This window comes from Ipomoea nil, unplaced genomic scaffold (genome assembly GCF_001879475.1).
Source record: "Ipomoea nil cultivar Tokyo-kokei standard unplaced genomic scaffold, Asagao_1.1 scaffold1834, whole genome shotgun sequence".
NCBI classification, from domain to species: Eukaryota; Viridiplantae; Streptophyta; class Magnoliopsida; order Solanales; family Convolvulaceae; genus Ipomoea; species Ipomoea nil.
The window spans coordinates 272864-288116 of NW_017618262.1; the positions used below are offsets into that span (position 1 = coordinate 272864).

The following is a 15253-nucleotide window of genomic DNA, read 5'->3' on the forward strand; positions in this document are numbered from 1 at the left end:
TTCTTTTCTCTCTAATTTCTTGATTTGGGTAGAGAAATGGTCCTTTGAACATATAAAAAGATCATGAGATCGTTGTGTGTCATCACAAATAGTTTAATTGGTTCTTGGGTAGTAAATTACATTCATTGATGCAAGATTGAATTCTAATAGTCGCAATATGTGTGTTTTACTCTCTTGTAGGTCACCTAGATATTTTCGGACATACTTTTGAGTTTTGAGTGTGTTGATTTAGATTGAGTCAAAGTGGATATGTGTTCTCTTATGTCATAGCTTTAATTCGATATATAATATGCTCAAAATGGATAATGAGATTGATTTTCAAAGTATTGAGTGGAATAACTTAGAGACGTTCTCTTCGCGTTTAAGGGATGTGCGGTATTTTTCGATAACTTAAAATCTCATTGTCTTCCTGGTGCAAAATGACGGCGTTATTGTACTTTTTTTTTTTTTTTGAGAAATTTCATTTTCCGTGTATGCTGCTAATTTCTTATTTAAAAAAAAAAAAATCATGTTTTGAAAATGTACATAATTGCATAACGGAATATACAGAATTGTATAACAAAATGTACATAATTGTATAACAGAATACACATACTCTTTTTTGAAACCACAATACATATAATCTAACATAATACACACAAACTTTTAAAATAATACACATAAACTTTTAACTCTTAAAAAAGATCCATTGTTTCGAACGTACATAATTGTATAAAAGAATGTACATAATTGTATAAAAAATATATATAATTATATATATAAAAAAAATCTTCATAATTATATAACAGAATGTACGTAATTGTATAACAGCATGTCGCGTCAAATTCCCTACACAATTTAACAAAATAACTATTATTTTGGAAAATGGGGACGCACATTACTACGTGCGTCGTGGTGCACGTTAAAAGGATTGCCCCTTCTAGCATTGGGCCATGGGAAAGCGCTTAAACTTGCCCGCCGTCAAAGCTGGTATTGTTAGCCCTTTGGATAATGTTTAACCCCTCGGATTGATCCAATGGTCACCGTGGCAATCATAAATTTCACCAAAAATTCGACTTCTGCAATGTCGAGCTTGAACTCTTAACTGCTTTTAAAATTTTTAGATATACCAAAGATTTATCTATCATCTATCAAATACGGAGTAATATTTATGAGTCTAGGTGACATGACTTTCTTGGAGTTGGCACGATTAAACATTTTCTACCAATAGTATATATTTGATTAAAAAAAAAAAAAAAAAAAACAATGTGAACTACATTTATAAATTTATTCAAATTAAATATTGTAAATAAAATATAAAACTACTAATATAGTCATGAAACTGAAAAGTGAGAATATAATTGGGCTTGTTTGGTTATCAGCAGTTAGCGGTCAGCGATAGCGGGTTGTGTTAGCGGTTATCAGATAGCGGATTGTATTAGCAGGTTTGACCAGCAGATTGTATTAGCGGTTTATAAAAAAATATTTGATAAAATTAGCTGTTTAAATTAGCGGTTAACATGTAAAATGATCATAAGGGTATACATTATAATTTATAATTTATAATTTATAATAATAAAAATAATTTAAAAAAAAAAAAAAAAAAAAAAAACGAAAGAAGGGAGCAGCACAAGCTGCTCCCCTCTTGTATTCCCACTTTTCCCACCGTCCCACATCGGTGGGAAAAGTGGGAATGGAGCCTTGAGGCTCCTATTTAAGGAGCCTCAAGGCTCCACAAGTTTGTTGCCCATCCCAGATGGGCAACATTGAGGTAAGGAGCCATTTCGGCTCCTCAATAAGTTTTAATTTTTTTTTTATTTTTTTTATAATATATATACAGGGGCGTTTGGGGAAAATTTAATTTTTCCCAAAACGCCAATCCCAAACGTTGCTCCTAGCAGCGTTTGGGATTTCAGCGGTTTGGAGCAAACCGTTGCTCCAAACCGCTGATAACCAAACATGGTTTTTTGGCGTTTTGACGGAAGTCAAAACGCCAAAATGGTGGATTCGCTAAAAAATTGGCGGATCCGCCATTAACCAAACAAGGCCAATGTTACATTCATGGTGATATTATTTCACTTTTTTCCTATATATATATATATATATATATATATATATATATATATATATATATATATATATATATATATATGGATGCACTCAGGTGTGAATAAGTGCCCAGGAAGGAATATGCGAACGAATCAGCGCGCGACACGTGTTCAGATCTAATAACTTAAAAAAAAACACGGTGGCATTTTCGTAAATAATTGAACATCGAAGTGCAAGTAAAATCACTTACAAGTGCACATATTTTCACCTATAAGTGCATGTAATTTTGCCTTGTTAGCATTCACTTCCCGCAAACATTCATGCACCTGGGTATGCTTATAACTATAGGTGCAACTATTTATAACTACAGGTGCAACTACTTATAACTATAGGTGCACCTACTTTCAGCTATAAGTGCATGTAATTTTGCCTTGTTAGCATTCACTTTCCGCAAACATTCATGCACCTGAGTGTGCTTATAACTATATGTGCAACTATTTATAACTATAGGTGCAACTACTTATAACTATAGGTGCACCTACTTTCACCTATAAGTGCATGTAATTTTGCCTTGTTAACATTCATTGATCTGAGTTCAGCGGGTAGTAATACCCCTGAAAACCACTCGCAAACATTCATACACCTAGGTGCAACTACTTATAACTATGTGTGCAACTACTTAGAACTATAGGTGCAACTACTTAGAACTATAGGTGCAACTAGGTATTGATGCTCAGTGTAAATTTTTACTTGCATCTATAATACATTTTACATGCACTTGTAATACATTTTACTTGCACTTCGATGTTCAATTATTTACGAAAATGCCACCGCATTTTTTTAAAAAAATCTGTGTTTCTCATCCATTAGATCCAGACACGTGGACGAACATAATTCATTCCTATTTCGCGCCTGGGCGAAGCATTCGCACCTGAGTGCGATTATATATATATATATATATATATATATATATATATATATATAAGGGTATTCAAATGAGGACAACTATATTATTAAGGACTGTGAAGACAAATGTAGTTGTGTGTATGTCCGGATGTAGTTGAGTGCCATAATTTGTATGTCGTGTGCATAGTTTGTTAATTAATAAAGTTGTGTTCGAAACCTGATATTTACATGTATATTAGTGTGTTTATCGTGTGCCCATTATCTGTCCGCATAGTCATCTATATATTGATGTTCTCGTGTGAACACACACACACACACATACATACATACATACATACATACATACATACATACATACATACATACATACATACATACATACATACATACATACATACATATATATATATATATATATATATATATATATATATATATATATATATATAGTGAGGTTTCTGTGTAAACAGTGCTTCTCGTGCGAGTGTGCGACCATGCACCATAAAGTGTTTGAAAATACACCATTATGTGTGGTGCATTTTTGTGACATTTTATTTTGGTTCATTTTCGAACACTGTATGGACGAAAAGTCCTGGGCTTATTTGAACATATATATATATATATATATATATATATATATATATATATATATATATATATTACTACGTAGTAGTATTATAATTATAATAATAATAATAATAATTATTATTATTATATTTTTGTGGTGGATCAATAAACTAATGAGTATATTGAATTTCATTGACATATCCGAATGAATATTAAGTGGAGAATAGGTATATTTATAGAAAATGTAAGTTTAATTCTTCGCTAAATCAATTTAGCCTATTCGCCTCTTGGTTTGAGTCGATCTATGCTAGTTTACCTCATAATGTACACTTTCAAATAGTGACTGCGGATTTATATATCACTAAAACAATTATGTTACCTCAACTCAATCCATCATTGCTTGATATATTTAATTTATAACTATACAATATTTGTTTTTAAGGAAAAAAAAAACAAGCATTAAATATTTGGTATTTCCTAATTTGATTACAAAAAATCACATAAGGCAATACATGCACATGTTAGTGGAGAGTAAAATTTGTATATATCAAGTTACTTGATAAGTAATACTCTGTAAAAAATAAAAATGAATTACATAAAACGCAATCACCAAACACATATTAATATGGGCGGAGGAGTAAAAAAAATGTGTAGTCCAAACAAGAACATTGGATTGAATGAGTTAATATCATTTATGTACTATTTATACAATTATCAAGTCCAACCAAAAAAGGAAAAAATCAAAAGAGAGCAAAAACTTAATATTAACAACCCCACATGTTCAATACCATACATAATTGATGACAATTACCTTGAGTTGATAACTTTTATTCCACGTTATTTTTTACTCCTTAATATTTAATTATTGAACACAATGACTAATATTATCATGTGATAACTTTTATTCCACGTTATTTTTTACTCCTTAATATTTGACCGTAAATTATAAACATATCTTTTGGGTGGAATGTTCTATACCCAAAATCAATGATCAAACTCTTGACATTTAGTTAAGGATAGATGAGTTCTTTCCATTCAACCACACTCTCAAGTTATATTTCCCATAGACTCATGAAAAAGTATTTAAACCCGTCTTTTATTATAAAAAAAATTACAAATAACCATTACAATAATACAACTAAAAACTTCTTGTTTGAATTCTGATATAAAACTACGTGTATGTGGTATTTTACTTTTTTTTTTTTTAATTTAATGCTACCGACTCTGTAATATAGTATCTGTTCATACATACTTTCTTAACCTACTGAGAAGTCACAGCTATGCCACTCGACCACAAGGTCTTTGGCTGATATTTTACTTTTTAATTTAAATTTTTAAAATAATGTTTAAGTCATATGAGGTGTCCTGAACATGTCCTAATGGTAGGAGACACGTTTAAAATATTTGATAGGTAGAATATTACGGAGTATTATTTTCATAATAATTATAAAATAGGGATAAATCTTCTTTAGAATCTCATCTTTTTGGATAATCATTGAATTTTTTTTAAAATTTCCCCATTTATCGGAATATAATTAATAAAAGAATTAATAAATGTTTCTTATTTCGAATACAAGATAAATATATAATAATGTCGCATAATAATTAATCTTAATCCCAGTCCTACTCAAAACCGTCAGTCCGTCACGCTTTGTCAACATTCACAGCACTTGTCTGAAAAAACCTACACAGTACAACCCTAGACACACACACACCCCTTCCAGCTCTCTCTCTCATACTGCAACACACTTCAGTCCCCTATACTCCGTCCCGCCGCCGCCAACCGCCGCGGGGTCCGTTGTCGCCGTTTTCGTTTCGTTTAGTTATTGCATTTGGAACGCCGTTGTTTTACCAGGGCCGACGCTTTTCAGTTTTCAGGCTTTTTTCTGTTTGGCATTGAGAGGAGATTAAATCGTTTTCGGTTATCGCACGGGGTATAGAGATAGGCGATTACGTGTGTACTAGGTTGTTAAATTAGAGGTTATTGAGAATGGCGGAGAATGAGGGAGCCGGAGATGATCATCAGGGGCTCAGTGGGCCCCCCAAGTCGCACTGGAAGACGCCGCCGCAGGCGACGGGCGAGATTTCGTCGCCGGTAGCGGCATCGGATTCTGATTCGTGGCCTGCGCTTTCCGATGCTCAGCAGCGGCTCAAGACTAACGGCTCTGGTTCAGGTTCATCCAAGTCGCCGCCTCCGCCGCCGCCGCAGCAAACCAAGGCGGCCGACGCTACTCCCGCTCCTCCACCTCCGGTTTCGGTCAGTTTTCATTTCTGTCTTGTTTATTCCTCATTTCCGTAATGATCCTTTACACTTCGTGGTGAATAACGCCCTCTGTACTTTTGTGATCTTTACGCCTGGCTTGCCGCCATTTGCTTTTGTGATCGTTATGTACGGCTAGTTCAATTTTAACTGTACACTTTGTTGTATTGAGAGATCAGAGATAAGTGTTTCAATTTATTGAATTTTCATTCTTTGTGATTTGTTGTATTTTAAGGGCGCCGGAGAGCAGCGGAAGTTTCAGGGGCATGCCAATGCTAAACCTTCAAATAGGCCCCTGCCTGCACGCCAACCAAAAGCAGGTCCAAGGCACAGGCCAAATGGTGTACCCCCATTTCCAGTGCCCATGGCTTATCATCCACCAGCAATTCCTCCTGTTTACCCTGCCATTTTACCTGTTCCACAGTTTCATGTGCCTGGATACGCCTACCAGCCTCCCCGAGGCCCATTTCCAGGTACTGAAAGTCACATGGTTAAGTCTGGTTCCAATACTGCAACTCAAGCCTTTGTTCCACCAGGTAATGGTAACCTTGAGCCACCACAAGGGGATCATATTCCCTATGATTCCAAATCTTTTATTGGAAGGCCAAATGAGCATCAGCGCCCAATTGGCTCTAAAGACAACATTCAGCTACAACCAAGCATGGGCCAAAGGCCTTTCATAAGACCTCCATTTTACGGTCCAGCTCCAGCGTTTGTTGATGGAGTAAACTTTCATGGTAATTTCTTACTGTTAGGTGCCATTCAGAAGTGGGCACTTTTATGCTATAAATAGAATCTTGCCTCTATGTGATTGTTTCTTTTGCACCACCTTAGAAGGTCACTATAAAACACTAGTGATATTCTCATTGCACTTAGAAGTATTGGGTGCCTCTTAATACTAATGGCAATTTCATCTATTTTATTACTCTAATAATTACTGATCTTTCATGTTGTAAAAATGCATAATATATTTCATATTTCACACAGGACCTCCAGGAGCTATATATTTCCTCCATCCTGCACCCCCAATTGGTGTCAGAGTGCCTTACCCACCTCACTTTATCCCACCCCCAATGGCTGGAGCTCCTATGCCACCCTCTCCAATATTAACTTTAAGAGCTAGCATAATAAAGCAAATTGAGTATTATTTCAGGTGAAATACTATTGTTGTTATTATTATTGTTGTTGTTATTGGTATTTTATAAATATATAAATACTATAACATATGTATGGGGTTTGGGGCTTTGCCGGGTGGTAATCTGATCTTCTTACCAAATTCCATCTACCTATCCCCTCTGATGTGCCATAAGAACAAATTATTGTTATCATTATACATATATCTTTGGTGTAATAGCTTGTTGAATAAACTATCTTAGGGTAGCCTTGTCCTGGTGACCTTGTGGGGGTGTTTTTCCTCTCCAATCTAACACCTCCTTTTTTGCAATAATATAGGTAACTGGTTTCTGTATTTGTGTCATACATACTCTGAAATAAACTTGGGCAACAAAGCCAACAATCATATTTTATTGGGAAAAGGGTCAAATAAGCCCCTAAACTTTACTTGAAAAGTCAATTAGGTCCCTAAACTTTTAAAAAGTACAATTACACTCTTTAACATGCTATATTGAGGCAATGAAGTCCAAGAACAGGTAAATGACTTGGTATTACAGGTCATTTTGGTTCCGGCCAAAATCTAGCGACGGCAACGGCCGAACTGTTGCCGGTCGCCATCTACAAGAGAAGGTGACCAGGTGGTCGCCTTCTCCGGCGGAAGGTGACCTATTGGCCGCCTTCCGCCACCTTCTCTGGTAGATGGCCGGTCGTCGGATTTTAGCCGGAGAGGATGTCGGAACCGAAATAACCTGTAATAGCAGGTCATTTACCGGTTCTTGGACTTCATTCCCTCAATATAACATGTTAAAGGATGTAATGTAATTGCACTTTTTAAAAGTTTAGGGACCTGATTGACTTTTTAGGTAAAGTTTAAGGGCTTATTTGACCCTTTTTCCTATTTTATTTTATTTTATGCTTGCTTTGGTGCTCTGGTGCCTGCAAATTCCAGAATTATTTTATAGTTTGGAATTTCACGTGAAAGTTTTCTGTACTTGCAAGGCATACAATGTGCACATGTCAATATACAACCTGTGTTCTAAACTATATATATAGTGCACTATTTGATAGTCAAAACTAATTATTACTTGACAGTGTAATTCTTTAGAAGTCTTTTGAGAAAAACAATTATACTCTTTGTTTGAATGCTTATTGCTTTAGCTTCCCGGTACCAACAAATGCTAAAATTATTGTTTTATGTGGAGTATTAGAAGTTCACATTAAAGTTTTTCTGTACTTATGCAAGGCATACAAAATGCACATGTGTAGTTACATACTCCCTCTGCTATAATAGACTATGTAAAATATAAATGGTGTGCACAATTTGGGAGTCAAAACTACAAAGTACCTTGTGACTGCATTTTGTGTCAAATATTCTGTATTTTTTTTTCAATATGTGTGTGTCTTTGCACATGTATCTTTGAATGCTATACTTTCTGACACCTACAAATTCTAGAATTATGTTATAGCATGGAAATTCGTTTGAATGTTTTTATGTACTTGTGTAAGTCAAACATTATAAACATGTACTCCCTCCATTCTAAACTACAGTATATAAATAGGTAACCATTTAAATAGCCAAATAGTCACTATTTGAGTGTCAAACTGTTAAATACTTTTCTTATGTCTGAATTCCTTGTAGGTTTATTTTATTTTATTTTTTTAATGTATTTTTTGTTTTATGTATTTATTTTTATCTCAATAGTACTTATTATGTGGTCTTAGGGAGTGAGATTAGTGACTTTAATTATAGAACTTAGATTTGAAAGTAGAAACTCAACTATGTAGACTAAATTTGGATGGAGTGCATTTTTACTTAGTGTGGTTTATCTATATCTTGAGTTAATCTAACTTGTTCCCAAAGTGTTGGAGAGTATTGTAATGTTTAGAATCTTTGACTTCCTTTTGGCAGTGATGAGAATTTGCGGAATGACCACTACTTGCTTTCTCTGATGGATGATAAAGGTTGGGTTCCAATTTCTACTATTGCTGATTTTAAAAGGGTATGTTCTAATTGAGTTTTCACTTAATTATGTAATTTTTTCTGGATTTATCATTTGTTACATTAATTGTGTGTGTGTGTGTATGCGTAGCTAATTTCATATGTAATCTTGGTGGTATGATTTGCTGCAAACTTTGTTCTCTTTTTGCGATTGATTAGCACAGGAAACTTTATTCTTGAATAAAAACCAACGTTTTATTATTCATATTGACTTTCAGGTCAAGAGCATGAGTACGGATATACCTTTTATCCTGGATGCATTGCAGGCTTCAAGTACAATTGAAGTTCAGGTGAAATGTCTTTCCTTTCTCTGGCATACCCTGACACCTCTTTCTTTTCATTTTCATTTTGTTTCTAAGTTCTAATGCTAAGCTTCTTTTATTAGTATTTCATTGCCTTCATTCCTCTACTATGTATTATTTCTATCTATAGGGAAACAAGGTGAGGAGACGTGACGAGTGGGTGAAGTGGGTTCGAACTACTGCTGATCAGAAATCATCCCCTCCTGTTCCGACTCCCCAGGAGCAATCTGGTGAAAAGGTTGTCCATGATTTGAAGAACAAGGAGCTCAATGAAGAAACAGTGGACAGCGTTGGGGTGACAATTCCACCGGCAAATGGAGTTTCCCTTGAGCCCCAATCATTAGTTGCAGAACCACAAAAATTGCTAGTTGGTAATGGTACAGGGAACATAAGAAAGATGCCCCAGGTTCTTGATCAAGCATCTCATTTACAGAGTGGTGTTGTGAACACACAATCTGGTAGAATTGATAAAATTGGTTCTGTTGATGGTTGTGCTGGGCCATCCTTTATAGAAGACACAGGAAATGCTGACACAGATTCTTTTGGGGGCCATCAAAGCATGGTGTCTTCAGATATGGTTGGGCAGAACATGGATGACTTATCTAATGATTTCTCAAGCACTTTCATGCTTGATGAAGAGCTAGAATTTGAGCATAAAACAACAGTGAAAAACCATATGGCTTTAACAGGAAGGTAGGAGAATGTTGTCTATAAATTAATACATTAACGGTTCACTTATGTTTCTAGATTTGTTAAGCCTTTCTGTTAACTTGCTATAGCCCTTGCCTTATTGTTCTTGATAAATAAGTTCTAACAGAATTGTAGCATTTATATAAGCATTGTCTTCTTTACACACACACACACATAATTTTTTTGAAAGTAACCTCTATGAATATATCATGGTTCACTCATTGGCATCTTAAATCGTTTTAGTCTCATTGATTTTCTGCGAAATCCCATCCATATTAGAGGTTGCTTAAATGACTACAATAGTACAATTAGAGTTGAGTCATATTTGGCTTGAGTTTACCTTCTCTTAGAGTATAACTTTTTTACCATATTGTTAAATGGTAAAACATATGGAGTCCTAAACGGAGTAAATGCTATCCTTATTGCTTCACTTTGATGGCTCCCTGCAGAGTTGATGATGAAGATGATGAGATGGGTATGAATGATGAGGATATTGAGAAACTTGTTATTGTCACTAGGGTAAGAACTGTTATATGTACACTCGTTGTGTCTAATATTTTCTACAGATATTTCACAAATTGGACAATAATTTTTATTTTACTTGATTTTGTCTATAATTCAATTTGAAAATACCTATTTTACTGTATCCTTTATGTTCTATAATACATATATCTATGAGTATTATATTTTGCTTCAACTGTTGTCACCAAAAAAAACACACATAAACAGAATCTGAATCCAAAAACTATGTTACCTCCACTATTTGTTTGGATTAAGAGTTGCTGTATGGTTTAAGAAATTGCATGTCTTTCCCCAACTATAGCTTTCATTAGCACAGATAAGAAAGACGTATTTTTTTTTAGTAATACTTAACCCTTTACTGAGGTAAATGGATTCCTCAACTAGAAGGGACTGAGTCATAGTTGAGCTGTGTTCTTCAAAGAAAGTGAATATCAATTAATAATACAAATGAAGCAAAATTATGATGCATTATTATTGTATACTGCATTATTTTTGTTACATGAAGAAATTCCATCAGTAGTTTGTGAATTTAGTGGGATCTACGTAGGGCTTTCACTTAGGATTTACCTATCATGAATTATCTTTTACTTGCCTTTTACACACTGATCATCGAATTTACACATTATTTATCTGAAAATTAACCTTTAACTATTTTGGGTAAGTAGTTTGGTCACAGTGCCAAATCCATGATGCAGTTAATTCTTTTTGGAGACCACTTTATACACTTGTTCAAAGCATGCTTACTTTGAATCTAGAGCTATAAATAAAAACTTTTGTGGAATTATTGAAGATCTAATTGCAGCTTGATAATATCTGTGTACACCTTAAGGAATAATAAAAACATAGTAAAAGCTACTTGTTTTCATGACCTGGAGTTGTGTTTGAACTTTGTGGTTTGGTGCAGAATACCCAAATCCATGGAGAGAGTGGTACTACTGGGAAAAAGTCAAATCCCATAACTTCTGAGCTTGCTTCTGCAATAAATGATGGCCTCTACTACTATGAGCAGGTTTCTATTGCTCTATTTATATATTTATCTCAATTTCAACAGTAGAATGTTTTGCTGATAATATTTAGCAATTTTCAGGAACTCAAAGCTCGGCGATCTAACCGTAGATTCTATAACTCTAGTAATGAAGCTAGAGATGAGAATTCTAGATCTTCTGCTACTCTAGCTGCTTTATCAAAACCGAGGACCAGTGATCATTCTTCTGAAGGCAATGGCTATGAATGGCCTGAGAACTCAAATTCTCGAAGGAAACAAATTAAAGGATTCTCTAAACAGTACTCAGTACATAAACAGAGGCTTTTTATTGGTAACTCGAGAAATCATGGAACTAATCGGAGCAGCCTTGGAATAATATCTGAAAGTCCACCTTGTGATTCCGTAGGCTTTTTCTTTGGTTCTACACCCCCTGACAGTCACGGGTGAGTTCAGAGTTACTATTTCTGCAACAGTGTTGAGTTACTGTGGCTTTAACTGAGGCCCTAATTTAGACCTTTTTTTTTTACATTCTAAAATTTTTTAGATTACTAACTACATAACTAGCATTTTATTGCATTCTTTTTCTAAAACTGATGTGTATTTTCCAGGCCAAGGCCTTCAAAGTTGAGTGCTTCCCCTCGTGGCAGTCTTTCAGGCAGTAGTCCACCTGTTGGTTCCATGCCAAAGCCATTTCCACCTTTCCAGCACCCAAGTCATAAACTTCTACAGGAAAATGGGTTCACCCAACAGCTGTGAGAAGATTGGCTTTATATGAGTTTATGTCTCTTTATATGTTTTTGATGTGCATTTTTACCAAAAAGAAAAGAGGGGGGGGGGGGGGGGTGCATGTTAATATACGTGCATAGATATCTATGTTAACTCTTTATGCATCTTTATTTTTCCTAATAACTTGTCTTTCTTTATTTATTCAGGTACAAGAAGTATCACAAGCGCTGTCTAGGTGAGCGCAAAAAACTTGGAATTGGCTGCAGCGAGGTGCTTACTCTCTTTTGAATCTTTTTTGGTTTTATTAAACTAAGTTATTGTCTTAGAATTGTATGCTGATTTCATTGATATGAGTTCTGGTACAAGATGTATTTTTTCTGAAGTTTCATCCCCTCCCCTCCAAAAAATAAAAATACAACATTACCACCTGGAACTTGAAAACAGGAATATAAAGACAGCATTGATGTTCAAAAAATGTTCTTGCTGCCTTTCTGCAAAGGCTTTTGTGGTTGAAATAAGAGACCCCTTGCTTCCACCAATCCTTGCTGCTATTGTGTATCTCTGTCTTTTGAATAAGAATGCGTTTTCCTATCCACATGGTGGCACTCATGAACAATTACAACATGAATGATTGACTTCGCACACTACTTCAGATATGAAATTTAAAACCATTCTTATATAAGTGCACCAACACTAAATTTGAATGACATCCTCGCCAATAGCATTCTTCTTATCATCCATATTTTCTCTTTCCTTTTCTGCTATTAAGATGAAAGAACAATAGTCAAACTATCTCCATTCACGAGGTTGCATCATGGTAGTTTGACATGGTTTTTTTGTGTTTGTTAAACATAACTGAGTTCCATAGCCAATAATTTAGAATATATTAACTGTAACTAGTAAAATACTATGGTCAGAATTTAGTTCTGATGGAAAGTGAAATTGAAGTTCATATAGGGAAATATGGAATTTTGGGTCTTAAACTATTGAAACTATTTCATGTACTTCACTAAACCACATACTTGTCCTTGAAATTCAAAACAATAAGCTGAAACCACCAGCTTATTATTCTTTACTTGTTCATCCATCTAAAGCATACATCTGTGTTTATCATTACTGTTTGTGGCCTGTAAGGTTGATGCTGCAAAATCTAAGTGCGATTACTTGTGTGTTTTCTTGGATGCAGGAAATGAATACATTATACAGGTTTTGGTCATATTTCCTGCGAAATATGTTTATAAAATCAATGTATAATGAATTCTGGAAATTTGCCCAAGAAGATGCTGCTGCTAATTATAACTATGGAATGGAGTGCCTTTTTAGGTTCTATAGGTATGATTGTCATGTCATTGTCTTCTGACCTGCTGCAATTATCCTTGTTAACTCCTGAATGGTAGTAGATTTTGAAGCCTATATGTATGTTGCCATTTTTTATTTGGTGCTCAGTGTGCTAAACAGCTTTGTTTTTAACTAGACAGTGCTCTTTCTTTCTATGATAGAAATTCTTGATGCTATTTAGAGTAAGTAATTAGTTATCAATTTTTTTTTTTTCATGACTGCAGTTATGGCTTGGAGAAGGACTTCAGGGAGGACCTTTATGAGGACTTTGAAAAGCTGACACTCGACTTCTATAACAGAGGCAACCTCTATGGCCTTGAAAAATATTGGTAATTATTTTACTCGTTTGAAATTTGTCCTGTTTCTTTTGTATCTCCTCTCACATGCTTATCTATGGGTATCTAACTTTTCCTAGGCCCATGAACTTCAGAGTTCAGTTAAACTCTTTTAGTGAATCCTCTTAAAGTCTACTTCGCATTCTTTTCTATGAAATACTATACACCGAATTCAAGGGAAAAATAGTAGGGGGCCAAAAAGATAATATGATTCCTGGAGTTTAGGAACCCAAAATTAAAGAATTAACTTATCTCTCTTCTTAAGACCTAATATTGTAACTGGGCTAGAGACATTGTTGATTTCCAAAGAAGATTTCCAGTGATATTCAAGTAATTGCTTCTTCATAAATCTCAAATATGAGATACTGTCATTTTCTCTAAAAGAAGAATCCACTGACGGATTCTTGTGCACTGGAGCTGTATTTGGAAGTGATTAGAAGAAATGGTTGAAGGATTTTATGGACAAGGACATAAATTACCAATATTTCAATTTCTTACTAATATTACTGTCTCATTCTTCTACTTCATTTTGCAGTTATCAGTAGTTCTTAGTTCCTGACCTTTTTATGGTGCTTTTGGCAGGGCATTTCACCATTATCGTGAGGCACGAGATCAAAAAGCACCACTGAAGAAAAATCCAGAATTGGATCGGTTGCTCAAAGAAGAATACCGTAGTTTGGATGACTTCAAGCATGCCAAGGAGAAGACTGCTACGACATAAGAGGAGAGGGCGTGTTTCTTAGCTGTAGAACTGACAATGTCCAAAAATATTAGAAAGGTGAGGCTAACAGTTTATGCGGTGAGGTGGAATTGATTCTGTGTTTTGGATGGAGTGGGAAGCGAGCATTGCTGATTTTTGTACATAATAGTGTATTTCTGGGTTTGAATTTTACCCGGTTTTGAGGGCGGAGCAAAAGAGTTTATTTTTTGTATTTAGAGGTTTCATTAGAAGTGCCCCTGTAATTGTTTTTTGGAAATTTTTCAGCCAGCTCTGGAGAGGCACCCTTTCTTTCGTTGTTTCTAACTTGTATATAGCAAATAATGGGAAAAAAAATGATGAAAAAAGTTTGACTTGGATGTTAATTTTGTAATCTATTTGTTGCTCTTATTTCAATATTTTGTTATATTTAAGCAATTTGGATTAGTCAATGAGTGACAAATTATGCATATAATACAGTTTTGACGTTGAGGAGGTCGGGTCGGTCTGGTTTTTGAAGACGACAAGCTAAGGGAAAGGGATGGAGGCTATTGAATTACTCAGCAAGCAAGATTGGAGCTAAGGAGTTTACAGAATCCATCTTCCCTCGTGGCAAGAATTTTAAAGGCAAAATATTTTCCCAAGACTTCAATTCATTTCTGGAAGTAAGTGATGGCTGTTACTGTCCATCAGAGGCGGATCGGAAGCTGTAGGGATCAAACAAGCTCTCACTTGGCTCAAGGAGAAGGAAGTGGATTCAGTTGTTGTTGAGAATATATTGAGAT

At 35.0% G+C, this 15253-nt stretch overlaps 1 protein-coding gene across 3 annotated transcripts; it reads left to right on the forward strand.

Moving 5' to 3' along the window:
• The first annotated feature begins 5129 nt into the window (after window positions 1-5129).
• LOC109193099 (la-related protein 1A) lies at window positions 5130-14879 on the forward strand. Of its 3 annotated transcripts, XM_019343912.1 has the most exons (15): window positions 5132-5758; window positions 5997-6234; window positions 6298-6498; window positions 6749-6914; window positions 8784-8874; window positions 9092-9163; window positions 9306-9868; window positions 10315-10384; window positions 11292-11396; window positions 11475-11815; window positions 11981-12124; window positions 12305-12368; window positions 13285-13430; window positions 13661-13765; window positions 14354-14814. In XM_019343912.1, the coding sequence occupies exons 1-15, from the start codon at window positions 5492-5494 to the stop codon at window positions 14490-14492; spliced, it is 2712 nt and encodes a 903-aa protein (XP_019199457.1). In that variant the 5' UTR covers window positions 5132-5491; the 3' UTR covers window positions 14493-14814. The 3 variants fall into 3 exon arrangements, with proteins under 3 accessions (XP_019199458.1, XP_019199457.1, XP_019199456.1); XM_019343911.1 differs by having other exon boundaries at window positions 5997-6498; window positions 14354-14879; XM_019343913.1 differs by lacking the exon at window positions 14354-14814 and having other exon boundaries at window positions 5130-5758; window positions 5997-6498; window positions 13285-13491; window positions 13661-13753.
• Window positions 14880-15253: the final 374 nt, after the last annotated feature.